The sequence below is a fragment of the Eretmochelys imbricata genome, chromosome 11 (genome assembly GCF_965152235.1).
Source record: "Eretmochelys imbricata isolate rEreImb1 chromosome 11, rEreImb1.hap1, whole genome shotgun sequence".
In the NCBI taxonomy this organism is placed as follows: domain Eukaryota; kingdom Metazoa; phylum Chordata; order Testudines; family Cheloniidae; genus Eretmochelys; species Eretmochelys imbricata.
In genome coordinates this window covers 59545092-59572716 of record NC_135582.1, presented here as the reverse complement: position 1 = coordinate 59572716, position 27625 = coordinate 59545092, and the positions used below count along the sequence as shown (strand labels likewise).

Sequence of the window (27625 nt, the reverse complement as noted above, 5' to 3'; positions counted from 1 at the left end):
CCTGTAGTAGGAGACTTCTGGGAACTCTTCTAACAAAGAAAATAACAGAACGCCACTAGCCGTCACCTTCAGCCCCATGTCCCTACACGCTCGCATTATTCCCATTGTGGCAAAGTCAGGCTGGATGCTACAAGAGGATAGAATCATAGAATATCAGGGTTGGAAGGGACCTTGAAGTCATCTAGTCCAACCCCCTGCTCAAAGCAGGACCAACCCCAACTAAATCATCCCAGCCAGGGCTTTGTAAAGCCGGGCCTTAAAAACCTATAAGAAAGGAGATTCCACCACCTCCCTAGGTAACCCATTCCAGTGCTTCACCACCCTCCTAGTGAAATAGTTTTTCCTAATATCCAACCTAGACCTCCCCCACTGCAACTTGAGACCACTGCTCCTTCTTCTGTCATCTGCCACCACTGAGAACAGCCTCACTCTATCCTCTCTGGGACCCCTTCAGGTAGTTGAAGATTGCTATCAAATCCCCCCTCACTCCTCTCTTCTGCAGACTAAATAAACCCAGTTCCCTCAGCCTTTCCTCATAAGTCATGTGCCCCAGGCCCTAATCATTTTCGTTGCCCTCTGCTGGTCTCTCTCCAATTTGTCCATGTCTTTTCTGTAGTGGGAGGCCCAAAACTGGATGCAGTGCTCCAGATTTGGCCTCACCAGTGCTGAACAGAGGGGAAAAATCACTTTCCCTCGATCTGCTGGCAATGATTCTGCTAATGCAGCCCAATATGCCGATAGCATCCTTGGCAACAGGAGCATACTGCTGACTCATATCCAATTTCTCTTCCACTGTAATACTCAGGTCCGTTTCTGCAGAACTGCTGCTTAGCCAGTCAGTCCCCAACATGTAGCAGTGCATGGGATTCTTCTGACCTAAGTGCGGGACTCTGCACTTGTGCTTGCTGAACCTCATCAGGTTTCTTTTGGCCTAATCCTCCAATTTGTCTAGGTCACTCTGGACCCTATCCCTATCTTATAGCGTATCTACCTCTCCCTCCAGCTTAGTGTTGTCCACAAACTTGCTGAGGGTGCAATCCATCCCATCATCCAGATCATTAATGAAGATGTTGAACAAAACCGGCCCCAGGACCATCCTCAGGGGCACTTCACTTGATACCGGCTGCCAACTAGACATCGAGCCATTGATCAGTACCTGTTGAACCCGACAATTTAGCCAGCTTTCTATCCACCTAATACTCCATTCATCGAATCCATACTTTTCTTAACTTGCTGTCAAGAATACTGTGGGAGACCATATCCAAAGCTTTGCTAAAGTCAAAGTATATTATGTCCATCACTTTCCCCATATCCACAGAGCCAGTTATCTCATCATAGAAGGCAATCAGTTTGGTCAGGCATGACTTGCTCTTGATGAATCCGTGTTGACTGTTCCTGATCACCTTCCTCTCTTCTAACTGCTTCAAAATGGATTCCTTGAGGACCTGCTCCATGATTTTGCAGGGACTGAGGTGAGGCTGACCACGCTGTAGTTCCCCGGATTCTCCTTCTTCCCTTTTTTTAAAAATGAGCACTATATTTGCCTTTTTCCAATCGTACGGGACCTCCCCCCGATCACTACAAGGTTTCAAAGATAATGGCTAATGGCTCTGCAATCACATCAGCCAACGCCCTCAGGACCCTCGGATGCATTGCATCCAGCCCTATGGACTTGTGCATGTACTGCTTTTCTAAATAGTCCTTAACCAGTTTTTTCACCATTGAGGGCTGCTCCGCTCCTCCCTATACTGTGCTGCCCAGTGCAGTAGTCTGGAAGCTGACCTTGTTTGTGAAGACCGAGCCAAAAAGGGTCCTGGAAGGCCAATATTTTAGCCCTAAAATGTTAAAGGCCCATTTTCCTACAAGCTGAGAAGGGGTTACCTCAGGTCAGTTAGGGACACCGGAATATAGTTAAGGGCTGCCTGAGACCTTTAAAACCCTATCCTCTGGGGTTAGAGAGAAACTGCTGTCAGACTAGTGGCAGCGGGGAAATAAACTTCTCCAGGATGAGAGGCTGTGCTCCTTCCCATAGGGGAAACATCCAAACCTGAGTGTCTGCTAGAGGAAGGACTGACACCATGGGGCAAACAGGACAATACCCTAGCCCAGCGAGGAGGCAGGGAAAGGTATACCCCTTTGGTTTTGAGTTTGTGAGACTGTTTCCTTTTTGTTTGGAGGATCAACCCTTAGGCCAACCCCAAGCCCTACCCTGAAAATATGGCCAAAGGAACACAGAAGGGGGAAGGCTAATACTGCCCAGAGTGGGGCTGATTTACCCTAGGCCCATCACCGCCAGCGGGGAGTGCTAAGTCTGGTAAGACGAAGGAGGTGCCTTGCCACACCATGTATACTTCCTTGGTGACATGCCCTCCTTCCATTTCCTGTATGTATCCCTTTTGGTTTTTAGATAGCGAAAAAGCTCCTTGTGCAGCCACAGTGGTCTCCTTTGGCTGTTCTTATCTTTTCTCTGCTTTGGAATAGCTTGAGTCTCTAGTGTTACATCTTTTAGGAAAAACCAGCCTCCTTTGACCCCTTTTCCTTCTAAGGGGTGTTTCCATGGGACCTTGCCTACTATTTCTCTGAGTCGGTTGAAATCCACGTTTCTTAAGTCCAGTGTTCTTGTTTTACTGTTCTCATGTCCTCCTTTCTGTAGGATCTTGAATTTTGTAAGATCATGATTACTTCTTCACATGTTCCCAGCCACCTTCATGTTCACAACTAATTCATCCCTGTTGGTCAAAACAAGATCCAAAATGGGATGACCCTCTAGTTGTTTTCTCAACTTTCTGAATCAGAAAGCTATCCCCTACACATGCTGAGAATTTGCAGGACATACTATGTTTTTCTGCGATAGTCTTCCAACAAATAACAGGGAAGTTAATATCCTCCATTATTACTAGCTCGTGTGTTAGCTAATCTTGTTACTTACTTGTAGAATGACTTATCCACTTCCTCTTCCTGATTTGGTCGTCTATAATAGACCGTCCCTCCCCACATTATAAGACTACTGCTGTTCTTTTCCCTATTTATCCTCCTCCAGAGACTCTCGTAAGTCCTTTCCTGAAGACCTTATTAGGCTTTTCAGTTGTAATTTCAGCCTACCACTCAAGTCATAACATTGCTTAGGTGCTACAAATGATAACTGCAGCTTTTTTTCCCTCTGGGAATAGTTTATTTTAATAAAGTTTCACATTTGTGTCTCAAATGTATGTATTCCACTGAAGTATAACACACTGAGTACACACAGTGCTTTACAATGGACGGGATGCTTACCCAAGGATTTCAATCTAACTCAGAAAAATAAGATGCCTAGGATATTGGTAAGGCTGCGAGTCTGTCACGGATTCTATGACTTTTCTGGGATCTCCATGACTTCTGCAGCAGCAGGTGAGGCTGACCCCAGGGCTGCCTGAGCCCAGGGCCAGCCACACCAGCTGCTGCTCAGGAAGCCCTGGGTAGCTAGCCCCAGGGGCCGCCAGTGCAGCAGTGGTTCCAGGTGCAGCCCTGGAGCAGCAGTGGAGTCCCGGGCTGCCCTCTCCCGGAGCAGTGGAGGCCACACACACACACCCCAGCGGCACCTTGTGGTCCCACCCCCCAGAGCAGCAGCTGTGCCCTGGCACCACCACCCCCTCCCAGAGCAGCTAAGATTTAGTCACGGGTATTTATAGTACAAGTCATGTACAAGTCACAGGCTGTGAATTTTTGTTTATTGCCCGTGACCTGTCCATAACTTTTACTAAAAATACCCATGACTAAATCTTCACCTTAGATATTGGTTACACCAGAGTCAAGAAGACCTAGTCAGTAAAAAGATTCTCCCTCATAGACTTCACAGAAGAAATGGATTTGAGAGGACAATTAATTGTCACATTGTAAGGAGAGGTTGGCGGGGAAGCAGGAACAAACCACAACACAAACTCAAAAGGTAATAGTTAGAGGAGTGAGGCCAGTATTAAAAGGAAGTGAAAGTAGAAATGTAGGGAGGGGCGGAGCTGTGTGGAGGTTTGAAGGTGAGGACAAGAGTTAGAACTTTGATTCAGAAAAAGAGGAAGCTAGTGAAGGGACTTGAAATAATTGGAGGGATGATATGGCTAGAGCAGTGAATGGTGATTAATTTAGCAGCAGTGTTTATAAGCTGGAGGAAGTAGGGGCAAGCTGTAGGAAAGCACCTCAGAAAGTGGGGTCCTGGTCCATGACTAGTTCTCATAGGTGTTACCCTAATACTACTAACAATAATAATAATAATAAGGCTGGAGAAGAAAGGTACAATAGTAGATGCAAGTCATGACCCGGTTTTAGCCGGTGAGCAGGAGAGTACAGGATGGATTTTTAACAGATAGTGGAAGAAATACTATAAAAACAAGTGAGAGTGTGGGGGGGTGTAACATCGTGCGACCTCAGTTAAATGACATGCTTATTTTAAACAGTGTTTACTAGTGACGTATTTCTAGACTGGAAACGAAGAGAGGGAAGAGCATCTTCGCAAGCAGGCTGGCTAACCTAGTGAGGAGGGCTTTAAACTAGGTTCACCGGGGGAAGGAGACCAAAGCCCTGAGGTAAGTGGGGAAGTGGGATACCGGGAGGAGTCACGAGCAGGAGTGCATGAGAGGGGAGGGCTCCTGCCTCATACTGAGAAAGAGGGGTAATCAGCAGGTTACCTCAAGTGCCTATATGCAAATGCACGAAGCCTGGGAAACAAGCAGGGAGAACTGGAAGTCCTGGCGCAGTCAAGGAATTATGATGTGATTGGAATAACAGAGACTTGGTGGGATAACTCACATGACTGGAGTACTGTCATGGATGGATATAAACTGTTCAGGAAGGACAGGCAGGGCAGAAAAGGTGGGGGAGTTGCACTGTATGTAAGAGAGCAGTATGACTGCTCAGAGCTCAAGTATGAAACTGCAGAAAAACCTGAGAGTCTCTGGATTAAGTTTAGAAGTGTGAGCAACAAGGGTGATGTCGTGGTGGGAGTCTACTATAGACCACCAGACCAGGGGGATGAGGTGGACGAGGCTTTCTTCCGGCAACTCGCAGAAGTTACTAGATCGCAGGCCCTGGTTCTCATGGGAGACTTCAATCACCCTGATATCTGCTGGGAGAGCAATACAGCGGTGCACAGGCAATCCAGGAAGTTTTTGGAAAATGTAGGGGACAATTTCCTGGTGCAAGTGCTGGAGGAACCAAGTAGGGGCAGAGCTCTTCTTGACCTGCTGCTCACAAACCGGGAAGAATTAGTAGGGGAAGCAAAAGTGGATGGGAACCTGGGAGGCAGTGACCATGAAATGGTCGAGTTCAGGATCCTAACACAAGGAAGAAAGGAGAGCAGCAGAATACAGACCTGGACTTCAGAAAAGCAGACTTTGACTCCCTCAGGGAACTGATGGGCAAGATCCCCTGGGAGAATAACATGAGGGGGAAGAGAGTCCAGGAGAGCTGGCTGTATTTTAAAGAATCCTTATTGAGGTTAGAGGGACAAACCATCTCGATGTGTAGAAAGAATAGTAAATATGGCAGGCGACCAGCTTGGCTTAACAGTGAAATCCTTGCTGCTCTTAAATACAAAAAAGAAGCTTACAAGAAGTGGAAGATTGGACAAATGACCAGGGATGAGTATAAAAATATTGCTCAGGCTTGCAGGAGTGAAATCAGGAAGGCCAAATCACACCTGGAGTTGCAGCTAGCAAGAGATATTAAGAGTAACAAGAAGGTATGTATTCTTGTATGTAACAAGAAGGTATGTATGTATATATTCTTCAGGTATGTTAGCAACAAGAAGAAAGTCAAGGAAAGTGTGGGCCCCTTACTGAATGAGGGAGGCAACCTAGTGACAGAGGATGTGGAAAAAGCTAATGTACTCCATGCTTTTTTTGCCTCTATCTTCACGAACAAGGTCAGCTCCCAGACTACTGAACTGGGCAGCACAGCTTGGGGAAAAGGTGACCAGCCCTCTGTGGAGAAAGAAGTGATTCGGGACTATTTAGAAAAGCTGGACGAGCACAAGTCCATGGGGCCGGATGCATTGCATCCGAGAGTGCTAAAGGAGTTGTCGGATGTGATTGCAGAGCCATTGGCCATTATCTTTGAAAACTCATGGCGATCAGGGGAGATCCCAGATGAGTGGAAGAAGGCTAATGTAGTGCCCATCTTTAAAAAAGGGAAGAAGGAGGATCCTGGGAACTACAGGCCAGTCAGCCTCACCTCAGTCCCTGGAAAAATCATGGAGCAGGTCCTCAAGGAATCAATTCTGAAGCACTTAGAGGAGAGGAAAGTGATCAGGAACAGTCAGCATGGATTCACCAAGGGCAAGTCATGCCTGACTAATCTAATTGCCTTCTATGATGAGATAACTGGCTCTGTGGATGAAGGGAAAGCAGTGGACGTGTTGTTCCTTGACTTTAGCAAAGCCTTTGACACGGTCTCCCACAGTATTCTTGCCAGCAAGTTAAAGAAGTATGGGCTGGATGAATGGACTATAAGGTGGATAGAAAGCTGGCTAGATTGTCGGGCTCAACGGGTAGTGATCAATAGCTCCATGTCTAGTTGGCAGCCGGTATCAAGTGGAGTGCCCCAGGGGTCGGTTCTGGGGCCGGTTTTGTTCAATATCTTCATAAGTGATCTTGAGGATGGTGTGGATTGCACCCTCAGCAAGTTTGCAGATGACACTAAACTGGGAGGAGTGGTAGATACGGTGGCAGGTAGGGATAGGATACAGAGGGACCTAGACAAATTGGAGGATTGGGCCAAAAGAAATCTGATGAGGTTCAAAAAGGACAAGTGCAGAGTCCTGCAATTAGGATGGAAGAATCCAATGCACCACTACAGAGTAGGGACCGAATGGCTCGGCAGCAGTTCTGGAGAAAAGGACCTAGGGGTTACAGTGGACGAGAAGTTGGATATGAGTCAACAGTGTGTCCTTGTTGCCAAGAAGACCAATGGCATTTTGGGATGTATATGTAGGGGCATTGCCAGCAGATTGAGGGACGTGATCGTTCCCCTCTATTCAACATTGGTGAGGCCTCATCTGGAGTACTGTGTCCAGTTTTGGGCCCCACACTACAAGGATGTGGAAAAATTGGAAAGAGTCCAGTGGAGGGCAACAAAAATGATTAGGGGACTAGAACACATGACTTATGAGGAGAGGCTGAGGGAACTGGGGATGTTTAGTCTTCAGAAGAGAAGAATGAGGGGGGATTTGATAGCTGCTTTCAACTACCTGAAAGGGGGTTCCAAAGAGGATGGCTCTAGACTGTTCTCAGTGGTAGCAGATGACAGAACAAGGAGTAATGGTCTCAAGTTGCAGTGGGGGAGATTTAGGTTGGATATTAGGAAAAGCTTTTTCATGATGGGGGTGGTGAAACACTGGAATGTGTTACCTAGGGAGGTGGTGGAGTCTCCTTCCCTAGAAGTTTTTAAGGTCAGGCTTGACAAAGCCCTGGCTGGGATGATTTAGTCGGGGATCGGTCCTGCTTTGAGCAGGGGGTTGGACTAGATGACCTCCTGAGGTCCCCTCCAACCCTGTGATTCTATGACTTCAGCAGTAAAAAGTGACTGTAATTTTTTTTTTTTTATAATTTTGACAGATATCAGTATTAAACTGATCAAGGGCTCTTCAATGCAACATTCTGTACCTTCCTAGGTTAAAGTGCTTTTGAAATATGTTGTAATTTCCAAGTAAACTTTTTTCAAAAAGTGAGTTGTTTCTTTTTCTTTTCTTTTTTGTAAAGTCCATAGCTGAAACAACTTCCCAGATTCCCCTCAAATTTTGACCAAAAAAATCTCCTCACACCACAGTTCACATGTGGAATTTGATCTATGAACAAGATTTTCTTGAGGACATGCGGGAATGTGGAAACAATTATTGAAGTTTGTTTCAAATGTTATAACTAGCATCTCTCCATAATACTTTTCAGAGCCTATTTTGTACTCAGTGCGACTTTTGTAAGAAATAGATTCTCACAAACAATATGAAGGTCCTTAAAAAGCTCACATATTGTAGATATTCATAAAGGGACATCATAAATGCTTGGTTTCAGAGACTGTTTCCAAAGGTTGGAGCTCGTTCATTTAAGAAAAATGAGACACAGTGACGACCTCTAGATGGCACTGTCACATACATTTACCTAATGTTAGCTCTAAATGACAGCTGCATATGTAATCAAGACTAAAAACAAAAGCATAACAATCTTTTTTTTATAAGCTGTTCTCACAAAAATGGGTATTAAAAACAGTGGCTCATTTGCTTCCATATACAAATCAGTTTTCTGTGCTTTTTCCTTCCTGGGGGATACTTTGTGGGGAACAATCTAACAGTCACTTGTTTATGCTCGTATTAACTTGTCGCATTATTGCAGTGTAATAGACAGCATTCAGTATGCAGGATTACTGTGGAGAGGCGCTAGGAGTACAGACTTTGGTTTATGCAGTCACATGTCAGGGTTACTTTATGAATGAGCTTGTAATTCTAAATGGATTTGTTACTAGCTTCAGGGTTTATCAGAATTCAGAACTAGCAGTTGTATTGGTCTGTTCTTAGAACTAACCATGGCTGGTATAAGACTAAATTTGTTCCTTTAGCATCATTTCTGAAGCGATTGGGGCATGACTGGGAAGGGGTCATGGGTCAGAACTCTGACAGCCAATGAAAGCTGTGTTGTTTGCTTGGCTTTTAAAAGTTTCTGCAGTTTGAAGTCTTCCCTCTTTTACTAACTCTTTGGTGGAAGGAAACTCTGCTTAGAGATTTCAAAGCATTTAGATGTATATTTACACATAATATGGCAGTAAAGAAGCTGCGTTCAGCCCAGCTGGCTAGACGGTGCTTGTGCAGTACAGACCTGTTTACACGCGGATGTTGGGAGTCAAACCATCACAACCTCGTGTTAACAGACCACGGGTTAAGAGGGCCATGCTGAAAAAAGGTCTATGATTCACTTAGAGAAAAAAACACCATTATTTTCTGCTTTTTCTGGCTCTCACCCCTTTTTCTTTATGAAGTCTGTCATTCGCTGCAGATGAATGATTTCGATATTTTCCGCATTTTTCTCCTCCATAAATCTTATAACAGTTTCTACAGCACGAAGGGCTTCTGTGGGCGAAATTTTGACCTTTTCAACGACATCATCACCATCACTTTTGTGGTCCGACGTAGCCTCACAGCCCATTAATATTTCTTCCTCGGACAGAAATTCTGAAGTCGGGCAATCTTCATTCATCTCTAGCCACTAGGTAATGATTTCTGGTGACGTATCCAAACTAAAATCTTTTATCATTTGAAAGAGAAGTTTACCCTTATTCTCTTTTGTCTGTGTGCGTGTTTGTAGGACGTCGTCTTCCAAAAATCCTTCAAAGTCTGGCTCTGAATCAGTGCCACTGCTGGAGTTTTCCGAGTCTGAGCTGTCTTTGGCAGAAAAGGCATCACCGAGAGCCTTCATCCAGCAGTTTTCAATGGACTTTTGTTTTACTCTGTCCCAAGCTTTTTTAACTAAATAAATAATTTCCTTCATGTTTAACTGTTTCAGGAATTAGGAAATGCCTGAAGACGTGCATGACACAATCACCGAAATCCGCTCCAGTCGATAATTGTTTTTAAAATTCTGAATAATGCCCTGGTCTAAAGATTGAATTTTTGATGTGGTGTTGAATGGTAGGTATAGCACTTGAATTTTTCCATTGCTCGATACCAGTTGTTCGGCTGGAGGATGGGCTGGACAATTGTCAAGTAGCAAAAGTGCTTTGGCTTCGAGTTTCTTCGACCACAGATGCTTACGAACAGCTGGAACACAGCTGTTATGGAACTAGTCGTCGAAAATGTGTCTCGTCATCCAAGCAGTTTTGCTGTTAGCGTATATATTATATTAGGCCTACGGTTAAAATTTTCTAATGTAGTGTGTATATATATTACTATATAACTACTATATACTGTATTATATATCTCTCTAGCGTGACAATGACTAAGCGTGCACGATACGTCTTTACCAATATCGGAAAGACATACAACACATTTCTGCTCCATACTTCCTGTCAATTTCTATGTCAGTGAGTTATTGAGCAAATCTGTAGCGCTACGTAGCAAGTTCCTGTACCGCGTGTTAACGAGTCTCGCATGTTAAATAGGTAGCACTGGGGGGCATGGCGCTACCGTGCGTTAAGCGGATTCACGCGTAAACGGGTCTGTACTGTAGTGATCTATATTACCTGGAGGAGGGCAGAGTAGTGTATATGAAAGGGATATGTACCCATTGTGAAAGCGTAAGTGCAGCCTGGGTGCTCTTGCTGCCTATATTTCTTGATGTGTCTGTATTCTCCATAACTAGAAAGGCCGTAGAGTGGAGTTGTTTTACAGGAGGTAGTGGCAGATGGTGGCTATGTAGGATTGGGGAAAACAAACACTAAAAAGTGGTGGCAAAAAAATGGAGAAATCAAGTATTTAGATTTAAATACAAATTGTCACAGTGTACTGAGACTAAAACTAATTCAAACCCTGTGGATTTTCTGTAAGTGACTTGTAAATGGGGAAAACAGATTTATGTCCTCATTACTATTTCTACATTTGGTTTATATAAAGAAGGCTTGAAAGGTTTTCTCCTTTTTATTATTTTTTAAGTTGGAACAATTAGATCTTGTGTAGCCTGATGGGGGACTAAAAATTAGTATTACTGATACCAAGTATGTGATATTTGATTAATTGAAAACTGAAATGGCTTTATATTTTGATTGTTATATTCATTGTTTCTTTTCTTAACACCTATTTATCTATTTGATGAGGGGAGGGAGGGGAATCTTTAAGGATTCAAAACACCCTTTTATTTAAGATTTGATACTACACATCTGAGTCATTTAAAAGAACTCCTACACAGGGAAGACGACTTGATAGTCCTAAAATGGAAAATCTTGTGAGGGGAAAATCTTTCAGGCTGGCTTAAATAATAAAGAAGCCATAAATGGGCACAAATCCCTTCTCCCTTCCCTTTCTTTGCAATTTACCTTCAACAAATGCTTTATTTTTTTATTAAACATGCAAGTACATTCCAAGAAGCTGGAGAGCAGAAGCCACACTCATAACAACTTGGACAGTTCTCTCCAGCAACTCCCTCTTCTCGTTAAAGCAGTTCTGATTAGCATCAGGTGCAAGCTTAAATAAATAAGTTTGCTCCCTGTTTCACCCCAGGCACCTCTACCCAACAGGAGCAAAGCAGGCCCCTAATGTTCCAATAAACTTGCATGTGACAAGCCAAGGTAGTTAATGCTTTGTTATCCAAAGCTGAAGTCACTGCTTTAACCGTGGCAGCAGTTTTGAAAGAGCTATCAATAATTTTCTGCTAAAAATCAGTGCTTTTTGAAAAGTGTCACAAATTGTTGTAGTAACCAATATGTGTTCAGCCTACTATAATTTTGTTTCAAAGTCAAAATACAGACTTTTAATTGGACACAAAGTAATTCATGGCAAGAACAAATTAACTCTAACGGTGTTTAGGTCTCTATTAATTATCTTGAAGCTATGAGCACTGCTTGGGAGTTGATAGTTGGGGCCAAAGGGAGATGTGTTGGCAGTTTCTCTTAGAGCAGGATCACTCTGCTGACAACTACACATAAAAGGCCCAGTCTTGCAGACCTTGGTGATGTGAGTAGTGCCAATGAGTTGAATGAGACTACTCATAAGTGAATGTTACAAGATCAAAGTTTGGGGAATTTTTTAGGGGCAGGTAAACTACTTGCTGCAAAATCTGTATATTTGGGTATTTCAGGCTAATAGCTGAGTTAGGATCCATGGCGAGTTTGAAGTTGGTGTGTTTGTTTTAAATCAAAAAGGCCAAACTTCATGCAGCAGAGAAAATGTAGTGGACCGTTTTGAAGCATTTGATGAATAATGTTGCTCAGTTAGTGAAAAAAACATTTTATCTTAGTCTCTTCAAGTAGGTTATACATATTGTAGTAGTTCAGCTTGGCTTTTTGTGGTACTGAACATGCAGGTGACACTTCTAGCAGTGTTGAGCCTATTCTCAGTTCACAACATCCTCTGGAAAAGAGTTCCACAGGTTGACTGTGGGTTGTGTGAAGAAGTACTTCCTTTTATTTGTGTTAAACCTGCTGTCGATAATTTCATTTGGTGACTCCTAATTTTTGTGTTATGAGAAGTAAAACACACTTCCTTATTTCCTTTCTCCACACCAGTCATGATTTTATAGACCTCAATCATGTTCTCCCCCCCGCTTAGTCGTCTCTTTACCAAACTGAAAAGTTCCAATCTTATTAATCTCTCCTCATACAGAAGCTGTTCCATACCCTGAATCATTTTTTTTCCCCTTTTTGAACATTTTCCAGTTCCAATATACCTTTTTTGAGACGGGACGGGCCAACAGAATTCATGATGATGATTTATGGAAACAAGTAAAGTAAGGAGGATCAAACTGCAGGAATCGAGCAAGCCTTGGGATATCACTTTGCAAATGAGCTAAGAGTCTAGGTCTCTTAAAAAAGCTGTACTCTAGAGACCATAACAGCTATCAATTGCTATTATACAATAGAGCAAAAAGATGCCTCAAGCAAAACTGATTGTAATATAAAATACATCTATTTATAATGCAAATAGGTCAAAAGTTTAGTCTCAAATGTAATTTAAAAAATTAGCAATCAGGCAAGAAATGTTTCAGAGTAGCAGCCGTGTTAGTCTGTATTCGCAAAAAGAAAAGGAGTACTAGTGGCACCTTAGAGACTAACCAATTTATTTGAGCATAAGCTTTCGTGAGCTACAGCTCACTTCATCGGATGCATTCAGTGGAAAATACAGTGGGGAGATTTATATACACACAGAACATGAAAAAATGGGTGTTATCATACACACTGTAAAGAGAGTAATCACGTAAGATGAGCTATTACCAGCAGGAGAGCGGGGGGGAGAAAACCTTTTGTAGTGATAATCAAGGTGGGCCATTTCCAGCAGTTAACAGGAACTTCCGAGGAGCAGTGGGGGTGGGGGGGAAAATAAACATGGGGAAATAGTTTTACTTTGTGTAATGACACATCCACTCCCAGTCTCTATTCAAGCCTAAGTTAGTTATATCCAGTTTGCAAATTAATTCCAATTCAGCAGTCTCTCGTTGGAGTCTGTTTTTGAAGTTTTTTGTTGTAATATTGCAACCTTTAGGTCTGAAATCGAGTGACCAGAGAGATTGAAGTGTTCTTCGACTGGTTTATGAATGTTATAATTCTTGACATCTGATTTGTGTCCATTTATTCTTTTATGTAGAGACTGTCCAGTTTGACCAATGTACATGGCAGAGGGGCATTGCTGACACATGATGGCATATATCACATTGGTAGATGTGCAGGTGAACGAGCCTCTGATAGTGTGGCTGATGTGATTAGGCGCTATGATGATGTCCCCTGAATAGATATGTGGGCACAGTTGGCAACAGGCTTTGTTGCAAGGATAGGTTCCTGGGTTAGTGGTTCTGGTGTGTGGCTGCTGGTGAGTATTTGCTTCAGGCTGGGGGGCTGTCTGTAGGCAAGGACTGGCCTGTCTCCCAAGATTTGTGAGAGTGGTGGGTCGTCCTTCAGAAATGGCCATCTTGATGGTCTAATGTGAAATAAATGAAGGAATTGCCTCATGAGTTGAGTACACAGGAAATCTGAGACTTTCAATGGTTTTTAAGTGGCATTTCTGTTGAGTTAATGTAACAGCCATGTTTTTAAAAATATACCTTTTCAAAACATTTTAAAGTCTCGCACCCTTAATGCAGTCAGCTTGCTAAGCAATCAAATCAGTGCTGCAAAAGACCTATTATGGATATTGTCTAGTCCAGGGGTTCTCAAACTTAATTGCACTGCGACCCCCTTATGACAACAAAAATTATGACACGACCCCAGGAGGGGGACTGAAGCCTGAGTCCACCCTAAGCTCTGCTGCCCCAGGTGTGGGTGGGGGTCAAAGCCAAAGCCTGAGCTCCAGTGGCCTGGATGGGGGGCCAAAGACTAAGCCCAAGGACTTCAGCCCCAGGCAGGGGGCCTGTAACTCGAGCCCCACCACCTAGGGCGGAAGCGCTTGGGCTTGGGCTTTGGCCTTGGGTAGTGGGGCTCAGGCTTTGGCCCTGGGCCCCAGCAAGTCTAAGTCAGCCCTGGAGACCCATTAAAATGGGGTCACAACCCACTTTGGGGTCCGGACCCACAGTTTGAGAACCACTGGTCTAGTCCATCTCCTGGTATTGCAGAATGTTCTATAAATCGTATTTTATATATGATACTAGGCTTCCTTCTGCAACCTATTTAAATGACAGCCTCCATGAAATAAGACACCAGCACTAATCCCAGCTATGGAAATACTGAAAAGTGATAGGCACTTCTGAAATCTACCTAGAAAATTAACTGATGATGATTTTATTAAGTAAATATCTGCAGTAATAGATAATAACTGAGATTATATTATTATTATTATATTTTAAAGCAGCTAATACCTGTGTCTCTTTTCCTAAAAACAGGAGAGATCACAAGGCATGTATCAGCAAAAAAACAGGAGTACTTGTGGCATCTTAGAGACTAAAAAATTTATTAGAGCATAAGCTGACAAGTCTGAATCAACCTCAATGGATGAAGGTCCTTTCTTGGTCCTCAGCCAAATTCTACAGATGGAGGAAATGGCATACTCCCTTTAGGAAGTTTCTGCATTGTCTGTTCTGATCCTGCCAAAGGAGATGATACTGTTGACAGCAAGTCAAATCTGTGGTAGAAAATGGGAGACTTTGCTTTTTAGGTTTCAGAGTAGCAGCTGTGTTAGTCTGTATTTGCAAAAAGAAAAGGAGTACCTGTGGCACCTTAGAGACTAACACATTTATTTATTTGTTATAAGGTGCCACAAGTACTCCTTTTCTTTTTGCTTTTTAGATTTCCTCATTCTTGAAACTTATCTACAACTTCAATAAAATTTCAGATTGCTGAAGTTAGCAAAAGATCTTGGATGCAGAGACCTTTTTATCCCCCGCTTTTTGAGTTAGACTCTATCATCTATCACTATTTTTGTAATTTTGCATGTTAAACTAGCAGTCCTGGCTAGAGGACAGCAAAAGCTTGGCTTCCTTAAACTGTTCTAGCATTTCACCTCAATCTTAAACTAACATCACTTCTATTTTAGTCCTGGGCTGCTGAGTAGGCACAACCAGTTGTGTGAGATTTTTATGGTAAACCATTATGTGATTTTCCTGTTAGGCACACACTTGATTTTTTTCCCTTTAAAATAATTTTACTAGAGAGCAGAGTCATACAGCTTTGTGTTTGTTAGTGTTGTTTTGATTTCTCTAACGAGATGACGAAGTCCTGCCCGTTAGAAACCATTACTGTACTTGAAAAATAATTTAAACCCCTTTGTCTATGAGGCTGCAGGAAATCTACTTAGCTGAAGCAGCCATGGTTTAGGGCAAAGGAGACTGTCCTACAGCAGTGAACAACCCTGTCATGCATTAAATATTGTATTGGTGGAAGGGGAATGAGTAGACAGCAATAGATGAGAATTGTGAGTTACTAAAACTGAGATTTACTATTTTTGTAGAGAATTTTGGTTTGGTTTTGTTTCATTTCATGCTGCTCTTTGCATGTAATATATAAATTACAATCCAACATATTCCATGTCTTTGATTTCTAGATGATGGCTGATCTAAGAGAAACCATCACATGAAGCTTGCACACTATATCATATAAAAATTTTAGTGATCTGTACCTCAGATGAAATATCAAGTGTCAGACGAGGCAATAGGAGACCAAGAATATAACCCAGCCTGTAGAAGTGAGTTAAGAAAATCAGAGTAATTAATGCCCGTGTAGCTTGATGGCTCTCACTTCAAACCAAAGTCATCCTTCAACCAAAGCAAGAAAGGGACCATGCACAACCTGAACACAGAATGCCATTCCTAAATAACTGAAGAGTGAAGAAACCCTCATGAATATCGACCACGGCGATCCGGAGAGCATCACTGGTAAGTTGGAAGGGCAGCTCTAGTCTGAACCACAAATTCATGGAGTATTTTCAGTGCAGCTAGCCTGAAGACCCTGATCTCAGCTTCAAATTGTGTGCAGCGCTTATCCAGTGGTGCACATGAACAAGAATAGTAGATCCTTCATAAACTAAATTAATTCATTCCCCACCCCTCCAAACCATCCATTATTATATTTTTCTCACCACATAAAACTTTTCTCCAGTAGATAAATGTTTGTTCTTATCAGGGATGGAATGAATGAGTGTTGGAGACCCCAAGTGATTTTTAAAGGAGTGGTGGGAATTGACAGAAAAAGAAAGATGTGGCTTCAAATGTGATAGTTGAAGCTGTAAAAATACTTTATATTTTCAGGTAAAAAGCCTGACCATAATCCAGGCCACTGCTGCCTCTCCCTTCCCATTCATGGTGAATGGAGAATTGCAGCCAAGTTCCTTCCTTCCTCTTGGATCCCTTTGCTGTAACTTATTCAGACTCCCCCGAATTCTGTGCCTTTTTTTCATATGTGTAACCCAAAGGAGCTTGTGCCTCAAAAATGCCAGAGTTCATTGATATAACTTTGAGGTTTATAAAAAATGCACGGTGGGGTATAAATACAGCCCTTCAGTGGACAGCCTGTGGAGGGGTGTCCAATATGTGGCCCTTAAGGCAGACTGTCCCTGAGAAGAAAACTTGTATTTGATTATGAATTGAAAATGTGTACCCTCAGTTATGTCTGCCCTGTGACTTATAAACTGACACGTTTGAATCAGGCCTGCCACCATGGGGGAGGGAGTTCAGGGGCACTGCCTCCCAGTGCCTCCACTGTAACTCCAGGAGAAGTCCTGTTAAGACCTGGGAGTACTCTGAGCTGCTGTTGTCTCTTGCCTGCTGCTGCTGGCCACCTGCTGCTTGGAGGGACGGGAGGAGAGTGTAGCAAAAGCTGCTCCATTGCCTGCTTCCCTGCTGGGCTGTGAGAACCCTAGGAGGAGCAGGACAGGAACTTGATTGGCTGTGCCTCAGTTCAAGCTAGTGCCTGGCAAAAGATGGCTGCCCTCCCCCACACAGGACAACCCAGGAGAGTTGAAAAAGAAAAACTAAAAAACAGCAACCAGTTACAGCTCCTTGATTCTCTGCATTAGCTGGGTATGGTCCCCAAAGGACCTTACACCAGTTAGATATAGACAGAGAGGGGAAATGCCAAAAGTCTGCTGAGGATTCTCCCTGCCCGGAGGTCAGACCCAATTAAGCTGACACCTGCTCTCCTGGGCAGGGAGAATCCCCAGCAGGCTTCTGGCATTTCCCCTCTCTTGAACAGTGCAAAGGGATCAGACAATCTGTCCCTATGTGTTGATTGTGTCCCTTTTGAAATACATTTGGCACTCAGGCTGAAATACATCTGGCACTCTGAACTAGGTGTACTAGTGCTTTAAATGATCGTATCTAAATGTAATATACTACTAGGCGTTTTCCTTTCATTTTGCTATTGGTAGAATACAACGATAGAATTAGAAACTGCCCTCCATTTTGGGGGGTGAGGAGGAGTCACTCCACGTGTTCACTCCAATCCATAACATTTTTCATGGTTCAAAAACTTAGCCTTTTTTTTTTTTTTAATAGATGAAATGTATTCTACCATTAGGGTGTCACAGAAGGGATGTGCATCACTAAACTGAGAGAGAAACCAAAAGGCAAGAAAAAAGTGTGGTTGAATTGAAAGGTGCAAGAGGATATTCAAGACAAACAGATTTCCTTCAGAAAAGTGAAATGCAAGCAGAGTAAAGCCTACAGAAGGTAGTACAGCGTAAAGCAAGTAAAATGTAACATGGAAGTTAGGAGAGCTGTGATGGCCTTTGAGAGCTAGTAGCAAGACTTAAAAACAAATAATAACACTTAAGTGTGTCAGAGCCAGGAAGCCTATGAGAATGAGAGAGTCTGCTAGATTCACTAGAAGTAAAGGGATCAATTAAGGAGAATAAGGATTTTGCAAATACTAATATTAAAAAAACCATACTACTAGTGCAAATTCATTTGCTGGTCAAAGTGAAATATCCTTGTGTAATCCCTCCTATGTAGAACAATTCTTTTCAAACCCGTGGGTTTTTAAAATAGCAGATTTAATAGTAATGTGCGTGCTTTGGTTTCATGGCACATGTTCATCTTCAGATGGCTGCTCCAGTGAGGACTTTCCTGAAGTAGAATTGGTGAACATGCTGGAAGAACAGCTACCACAGTATAAGCTACGAGTGGACACTCTGTATCCGTATGACAACCAAGACTGGCTCCAGGCCCCATCCTGCTATAGCCATGTCCCCCAAACCATCTCTCCTGTCCTTGCTGAGGAGACCTTCCGTTATATGAGTGAGTATTTCTGGTCATCATGGAGATCTTTGCATCATGTGAAATGAAGTCATTAAAGTGACTAAAAAGTACTCTATTACTGAAAGAGTCAAAGCATTGTGAACACAGGCAAAGCAAAAAGCTCTGTTCACCGGGAAATGTTTCTAATTTACTGTTCCAAGCAGCTAGAGTCTGTGCGCAAGCAGTAAAGGGTCTTGCTGTAATGCTCTGTGGGTCATAGGTATAGTCCTGTTTTATTGCAGTTGAAGTCCTTTGGGCTTCATGGAGAAATTGGGAGCAGAAACAGTGTTAGTGCATGTGGTTCCCTACGTATGATGACTGGAAACCTGGAATATACCAGATATTGCTCAGTGTCATGCATAATTTGTCCCAGTTATAACTTGTTTTCTAATAATTTTTGTTTTAAAATATATGGCTATTGTAACAAAGTTCCTCCTCTACCTTGGTGGGTCTTGCGCTTATTGGTGGACTTGCTCATCTCGGAGATTCACGGCAGCCCTCAGTTTGGCCATTTTCATGAACCCATAGTCCAGGTCAACTCCTCCTGTGTCGGACCAGGAGTTGGGAGGTTTTGGGGGAACCCAGGCCCACCCTCTACTCCGGGTCCCAGCCCTGGGCCCTGTGGAATGCAGCTGTCTAGAGTACCTCCTGGAACAGCTGTGCAACAGCTACAACTCCCTGGGCTGCTTCCCCATGGCCTCCTCCCAACACCTTCTTTATCCTCACCATAGGACCGTCCTCCTGGTGTCTGATAATGCTTGTCATCCTCAGTCCTCCAACAGTACATGTTCTCACTCTCAGCTCCTCTTGCTCCCAGCTCCTCACACGCGCACCAAAAACTGAAGAGAGCTCCTTTTTAAACCCAGGTGCCCTGATTAGCCTGCCTTAATTGATTCTAGCAGCTTCTTGATTGGCTGCAGGTGTTCTAATCAACCTGTCTGTCTTAATTGTTTCCAGAAGGTTCCTGATTGTTCTGGAACTTTCCCTGTTACCTTACCCAGGGAAAAGGGACCTACTTAACCTGGGGCTAATATATCTTCCTTCTATTACTCTCCTATAGCCATCTGGCCCGACCCTGTCACACTATGTAAACACAAATGTGAAGAGACGAGATAAGAACAACCTAAAACCCACCTTTTCTTAATAAAGAAGTTTTACTTTTTTAAAAAAAAAGTGAACTGTTATTGTTATAAAGCAATTGGATCAGCCAATATAACTAAAGAGATGCTGTCAAATTAAAACTCATATTTAAAAAAATCTTTACCTGTGATCATTAACATTTTAAGATTAGGGAAACCTAATTTTATTAAAAAGCCCAAAAACACTAGTGCTTGGTATTGCTCTGAGCATTTCTGTCAGATTGGCTAATGAAAACAGATTAGTCAGTTTTACTTTTGTATGTAGGCAGTTTGACTTTGATTCTTGTGTAATAGCTCTGACCTGAGATATTTTGGATTGCAATCACTATAAGGCGACATTTAAATCCACATCACTGTTTCCATTGAAATTCAAAACAAAAGTATAGTTATAATATTTCTGCTTTAGTCTGGTAAAACCTTGTTCTTACCAAAGCTAATTTTTAGCCTAAATCATCTTGGTGTGGTGTCCTTTTTAAATTAATGTATACTTTAATGTTCACCGTATAAATATATTGTCGTTCACTGTCAGGAAAAATGTTTTTAGAGAACTTTTATTACATAAAACATTTGTATCCTATAGGATGTGTTAGGTTGAGAAATAAGTAGAAATTAGGTTTTGGTTAAGTTAGGCTATGTACTATATAGAGGAGTATGGGAAACTGCGTTTGTTAGTTTAAGTAAAAGTTAGCGATAAGTTGGAGACAGTAAGATAGGAAAATTTAATTTAGCAAGGAAATGACCCAGGCTTACGTTGTGGCTGTGTTTCTGATTATAACTGGTTCTAGCAGAGTTTTTAATGAGCGTTTAGAGAATTTTGAATATTTTATTAAAATACTATCTGTACTGATAGCATGGAAGGATATTGGTGCAGATGTTAATTTAAATTATGTGTAATGTAAAGAGCCAATGAAAAGGTGGTGGAAATTAGAATATTGTTAGGGCCTTCCCAAATTCACAACCATGAAAAACACATCAAGGACCATGAAATCTGGTCTCCCCCCGTGAAATCTGGTCTTTTATGTGCTTTTACCCTATACTATACAGATTTCACGGGGGAAGACCAGCGTATCTCAAACGGGGGTCCCGACTCAAAAGGGAGTTGCGGGGGGGGTCACAACGTTATTTTAGGGGGGGGTCACGATATTGCTACCCTTACTTCTGCACTGCCTTCAGAGTTGGGAGGCCTGAGAGTGGCGGCTGTTGGTTGGGCACCCAGCACTGAGGGCAGCGCTGCCGCCAGCAGCAGCACAGAAGTAAAGGTAGCAGTACCACAACCCCCCTACAATAACCTGGCAACACCTCACCACCCACACAAATCCTTTGTGGGTCAAGACCCTTACAATTACAACACCATAAAATTTCAGATTTTAATAGCTGAAATCATGAAATTTATTTTAAAAATCCTAAGACTGTGAAATTGACCAAAATGGACTGTGAATTTGGTAGTGCACTAAATATAGGTATTATAATAGTTAGGTTTAGTGTTAATTAGTATTAAAATGGAATATAACGGGAGTAGCCTTGCTAAATTGTGGAGAGTGCAAATTAACACCAAAAGGTACCGTTAGGTTACAGGATTATAAGGCTATACTTCATTCTGTTGTCAATGGTCTGATCACCCAATGATGTACCATTCCATCTTTGAATGTGAGTATAATTGTTGCATCAGTGTAAATGGTTAATTGTATGCCTGTTTTGCTTAATTAATCATTTTTCCCTTAAATAAAGTTTGGTTCTATCATTCAAAGTGTCCTCTACTAAGTTAAATTGTCTCTAATCTACCTAGAGGCTTGCACCTGAAAACTAACTTCAGTTGAGTGCATTCTTAGCTTTAACAATATAACCTTAATTGAGAACATTTAAAAGTCAAGGTTTGATATCATAATACCATCTTTTACAAATAAATTACTAGATGAACTGAAATGGAAGCACTTTTTACATTTAGACTTGATAGGCTTTCAAGTAAGCAGCAAAGTAGTTGGAACATAAAAATTAAATTCACTGTTGATCGTGGCTGCTACCCCATAACTCGAGGTTATTATAGAGAGAGAAACTGAGGTTTTATTGAATCTTTTAAGTCACAAATCCTCAGCAGTCAGTTCATGAAGGTATTAACCTGAAATATTCTTAATGAGATTCCAAAATGCTGAAGCCATGAGAATGATAGTTCATGCTTTGGGTAAAGTTATACTGCTGTGTATCATTTCCCCTCCACCTCAGCTAGAGTTGAAAAAACTGATATTTCTTCTGCAGGGTAACAGTGTCTAAGCAGTGTAGGTAGGCATAGACTCCCTAGACCCACAGGTGTAAATCACAGCGTTGTCTTGGAGCTTTACACCTCTGAAATAGAAAAACTGGCTACCAGGGAGTTCCAGGGGTTAAAGTCTTTCAAATGAAAACAAAGTTGCTATCTATTCTATGTGAACCTTAATGATCCTGTGGCCATTTTTGTAAGAGTAAGGGTGTGCCCCAATGCCTTCTGCAAAAATGTCCATTCTTGGCATGCTGTGTAGTAGTTTATTGAATGCCAGTTCATTGCCACCCTCCACCTCAGAGGTGGCTGCATTTCACTGCTGCTTTGTTTGTGTAGGGCCTGATGATATGAGATACTGAACAACCTCTTTTCCTATTTGTTGTTCAGAAGTAAGGGTGCTTAGTATCTCGCAGGACTGGACTCACATGTGAAGTGCTTTGGGATTCTTTGTTGTAAAAGATTCCCTGCAAATGGCAAATATTTTTTAACTGCAGTAAGAATCCGATCAGCATTGATCATTTCACATGCTGGAAAGGCAGACAAATTCAGTGACTATCAATTGGTTATGTTCTCATTAGGGCTGTAAAATTAATCGTGATTAATCGCACGAGTAAACAATAATAGAATACCATTTATTAAATATTTTGGATATTTTCTACATTTTCAAATACATTGATTTCAATTACAACACAGAATACAAAGTGTACAGTGCTCAATTTATATTTATTTTGATTACAAATATTTTCACTGTAAAAAACAAAAGAAATAGTATTTTTCAATTCACCTAATACAAGTACTGTAGTGCAATCTCTTTATCATGAAAGTTGAACTTACAAATGTAGAATTATGTACAAAAAATAACTGCATTCAAAACCAAAACAATCTAAAACATTAGAGCAAGGGTGGGCAAACTATGGCCCGCGGGCCACATCCGGTCCACCAGCCGATTTAATCTGGCCTCAAGCTCCCTCTGGGGAGTGGGGTCTGGGGCTTGCCCTGCTCCCATGCTCCAGCCAGGGAGTGGGGTCAGGGGCTGCTCCATGCGCACATGCCACAGCTCCGCACAGCTCCCGGAAGCAGCGTCACATCCCCCTACTGCTCCTACCCATAGGAGCAGCCAGGGGGTTCTGCACACTGCCCCCGCCCCAAGTGTCGCCCCTGCAGCTCCCATTGGCCAGGAACTGCAGCCAATGGGAGCTGCATGGGCGGCACCTGCGGACGGGTCCACGTGCAGAGCTGCCTGGCTGCGGCTCCACCTAGGAGCCAGAGGGGAGACAAGTGTCTGCTTCTGGGAGCTGCTTGAGTTAAGTGCCGCCTGGAGCCTGCACCCCTGTGCTCCTCCCGTGCCCCGATCTCCTTCCCCAGCCCCCTCCCACACTCCGAACCCCTCGGTCCCAGTCTGGAGCACCCTCTTACAACCCAAACCTCTCATCCCCAGCCAGAGCCCTCACCCCCACCTGCACCCTAACCCCGATTTTGTGAGCATTCATGGCCCGCCATACAATTTCCATACCCAGATGTGGCCCTCGGGCCAAAAAGTTTGCCCACCCCTGCTTTAGAGCCTTCACAGCCACTCAGTCCTACTTCAGCCAATCATTCAGACAAGTTTGGTTACAATTTGCAGGAGATAATGCTGCCCTCTTCTTGTTTACCATGTCACCTGAAAGTGAAAAAAGACACTCGCATGGCAGTGTTGTAGCTGGCGTCGCAAGATATTTACGTGCCAGATGTGCTAAAGATTCATATGTCCCTTCAAGCTTCAACCACCATTCCAGAGGACATGCATCTGTGCTGATGACGGGTTCTCGATAACAATCCAAAGCTGAGTGGACTGACGCATATTCATTTTCATCATCTGAGTCAGATGCCACCAGCAGAAGGTTGATTTTCTTTTTTGGTGGTTCAGGTACTGTAGTTCCCGCATTGGAGTGTTGCTCTTTTAAGATTTCTGAAAGCATGCTCCACACCTCGTCCCTCTCAGATTTTGGGCAACACTTTAGATTCTTAAACCTTGAGTCAAGTGCTCTAGCTATTTTTAGAAATCTCACATTGGTGCCTTCTTTGCGTTTTGTCAGATCTGCTGTGAAAGTGTTCTTAAAACGAACATCCACTGGGTCATCATCCAAGAATGCTATAAAATGAAATATATGACAGAATGCAGGTAAAACAGAGCAGGAGACATACAAGTTCCCCCCAAGGAGTTCAGTCACAAATTTAATGAATGCTTTTTCTTTTTTTTTAAAACGAGCATCATCAGCATGGAAGCGCATCCTCTGGAATGGTGGCTGAAGCATGAAGGGACACATGAACATTTAGCATATGTGGCAAGTAAATACTTTGCAACGCCTGCTATAAAAGTGTCATGCGAATGCCTGTTCTTGCTTTTAGGTGACATTGTAAATAAGAAGCAGGCAGCATTATCTTCCATAAATGTAAGCAAACTTGTTTGTCTTAGTGATTGGCTGAACAAGAATTAGGACTGAGTGGACTTGTTGGCTCCAAAGTTTTGCATTGTTTTGTTTTTGAGTGCAGTTATGTAAAAAAAAAAAAATCTACATTTGTAAGTTACACTTTCACAATAAAGAGATTGTGCTACAGTACTTGCATGAGGTGAATTGAAAAATAGTATTTTATTTTACAGTGCAAATATTTGTAATAAAAAATAATATAAAGTGAGCACTGTACACTTTGTATTCTGTGTTGTAATAGAAATCAATATATTTGAAAATGTAGAAAAACATCCAAAAATATTTAATAAATTTCAATTGGTATTCTATTGTTTAACAGTGCGATTAATATTTTTATCGCGATTAACTTTTTGCGTTAATCACGTGAGTTAAGTGCAATTAATCGACAGCCCTAGTTCCCATCAATCCTGATAGTAAAGCTGGCAATTTTTCAGGGAGAAAATGGCCCAGTCATAGAGCATTCTTGAAGAGTTTGAATTTGAATTTTTTAAAATGAAATGGCATAGTAGGCTGCCAAAAGGATTGAATGTGGGGGTGGGAGAATCTTTGAGTATTTTGATGAATTGGTAGGGGCACAAGGTACATATTTTCCCCAGGAAAATAGGGAAATCAAATGACTTCTCATACAGCAACTGGAAGAAAGTAGCTTTTAGTAGGGGTTAATATTGTGTTTGGACATAATATAATATTCACTGTGAAACAAATTTTCCTTGTACATGCCTGCACTAAGAAGATTTTGTCATTAGTCTGTGGGTTTCCTCCTAGGGAGTATAGTAATAAAAGGGAATTATCATCTGAATTTGGCTTGAGATGATGTCCCACAATCTAAACAGAATTTTGTTCTCTGACTCAACGGTTCAGTTCAGAATTCTGTCTAAATGTGTCAGATGTTTAAATATTGACTAGACTGTTTTATTGCCCTAGTTTTCTGATAAGCAGATTTAAAAAATAAGTAAAGTGAAAGCTTTACTATCACCTTAAAGCACACTGCTGTATATCAATAGGGTGTGTTCTTGCTCTGAGCCCAGAAAAAATTGAGGCCACACAGTTCACTTAGATTTGAAAACAACTTTACAATCTTTACTGAGGTACTTTTGTTTTCAGTGTCTGAAAGTGCAGTTTTTCGGTATCAAAGTGTTCTCACACACGAGGCCATTTGAGCAGTCCATCAGAGACTGAATTTGTAGCCTTCAGAGTAAGATGCAAGGCTTTTAAAACAAAACAAAAACCCCTCAAAGTTAATTGTTCTATTAACTGATTGTAATCGAGGCAATAGAGTGGGTACTATTTTTACTGAAATCTTAAAAAAAGGAAATTCAAAGAAAAATATCCCTTCTAGAAGGAAAAATGTAATCTGATCAGGAGAGAGATTTTTGGAGTTACTGTAGAAATACTCTTGTAGTTTTCAAAATAATGCATTCCTTAATAAATACAGTGAAACTCCATCCAAGGAAGATGAATTATTGTTATTAAGAAGAGCTACTCCATTTTAGGATTTAGAGTTCCATGTAGTCTGGATGTTTTTCTATATTTTTATTGTTAGGATTTGTCCCTACAGTGGTCACTAGGCACCCTACAGGAATTAAAAAGAAAACCATTACACACAATAAGTAATCCTGTCATTAATGACTGGCACACCTGTTGAACTCTGGACACTTTCAAGGAGAGTTGCAAATTGTATTTATTTACTTTATCATTTTCTTGATGCAGAGACTGGCTCAGAGTAACAGGCAGTGGATTCTGAGAGACATACCAACCCCTACAGATGGGGAGGGGATGGAATGAGCAGGGCGGAGTTTTGGGGAAGGGCAGGGTAGATCCTGGGTTGCCCTTAAATTCAAAAAATGATCTTGGGTGTAAAAAGGTTGGAGACCACTGCATTACAGCCTCATCTCAGAACTAGCACACTCATGAAGAGTTGAGTCCATCCTTTATATAGTTCAGGGATCTTTGGTCTGGAGTTTCCAGAAGCTGGTAATTAATAGAGAATGGGTTTTTCTCAAGGCCAGCTTTAAAACGATAGACTCTGAGGTGGATCATTTGTGTTCTCCTTATCCCAAGTATTTCCTAGTAAATCTACTTCATATGTATTGTATTTTTGGTGCTTTGAAGTTCCTAATCCTTCCCAGAGATTGCATTAGTCAGTCTCCCAGAGGAGTTGCATACAATTCCACAATAACACAAACACAAGAAGGAACTACTAATGAGTGTTAGTTACATCAAAGAGTCAAATGCACATTTTAGATAGGGTTCTGAAAAGAATAAAGCAGGAAAGGTGCAGCCATTAATAAAGCCAAAAGTTATATTCTAATCTCAGGTTTCAGAGTAACAGCTGTGTTAGTCTGTATTTGCAAAAAGAAAAGGAGTACTTGTGTCACCTTAGAGACTAACCAATTTATCTGAGCATAAGCTTTCGTGAGCTACAGCTCACTTCATCGGATGCATACTGTGGAAAGTACAGAAGATCTTTTTATACACACAAACCATGAAAAAATGGGTGTTTACCACTACAAAAGGTTTTCTCTCCCCCCCCACCCCACTCTCCTGCTGGTAATAGCTTATCTAAAGTGATCACTCTCCTTACAATGTGTATGATAATCAAGGTGGGCCATTTCCAGCACAAATCCCAGGTTTAACAAGAACGTCTGGGTGGGGGGGGCGGGGTACGAAAAAACAAGGGGAAATAGCTTACCTTGCATAATGACTTAGCTACTCCCAGTCTCTATTCAAGCCTAAGTTAATTGTATCCAATTTGCAAATGAATTCCAATTCAACAGTCTCTCGCTGGAGTCTGGATTTGAAGTTTTTCAGTTGTAATATCGCAACTTTCATGTCTATAATCGCGTGACCAGAGAGATTGAAGGGTTCTCCGACTGGTTTATGAATGTTATAATTCTTGACATCTGATTTGTGTCCATTTATTCTTTTACGTAGAGACTGTCCAGTTTGACCAATGTACATGGCAGAGGGGCATTGCTGGCACATGATGGCATATATCACATTGGTGGATGTGCAGGTGAACGAGCCTCTGATAGTGTGGCTGATGTTATTAGGCCCTGTGATGGTGTCCCCTGAATAGATATTTAGGCACAGTTGGCAACGGGCTTTGTTGCAAGGATAAGTTCCTGGGTTAGTGGTTCTGTTGTGTGGTATGTGGTTGCTGGTGAGTATTTGCTTCAGGTTGGGGGGCTGTCTGTAGGCAAGGACTGGCCTGTCTCCCAAGATTTGTGAAAGTGTTGGGTCATCCTTCAGGATAGGTTGTAGATCCTTAATAATGCGTTGGAGGGGTTTTAGTTGGGGGCTGAAGGTGACAGCTAGTGGCGTTCTGTTATTTTCTTTGTTAGGCCTGTCCTGTAGTAGGTGACTTCTGGGAACTCTTTTGGCTCTATCAATCTGTTTCTTCACTTCCGCAGGTGGGTACTGTAGTTGTAAGAATGTTTGATA

At 42.1% G+C, this 27625-nt stretch overlaps 1 protein-coding gene across 2 annotated transcripts in view; it reads left to right on the top strand.

Moving 5' to 3' along the window:
- TRAK2 (trafficking kinesin protein 2) overlaps positions 1-27625 on the top strand; it is an 81924-nt gene that overhangs the window by 16277 nt on the left and 38022 nt on the right. The window contains exons 2-5 of one of the 2 annotated variants that reach the window (XM_077829576.1): positions 9065-9225; positions 9519-9643; positions 15632-15962; positions 18126-18320. In XM_077829576.1, coding sequence (XP_077685702.1) covers positions 15926-15962; positions 18126-18320 — 232 coding nt within the window. In that variant the 5' untranslated portion in view covers positions 9065-9225; positions 9519-9643; positions 15632-15925. The remainder of the gene's footprint in view (positions 1-9064; positions 9226-9518; positions 9644-15631; positions 15963-18125; positions 18321-27625) is intronic. The other variant, XM_077829577.1, reaches the window with a different exon arrangement.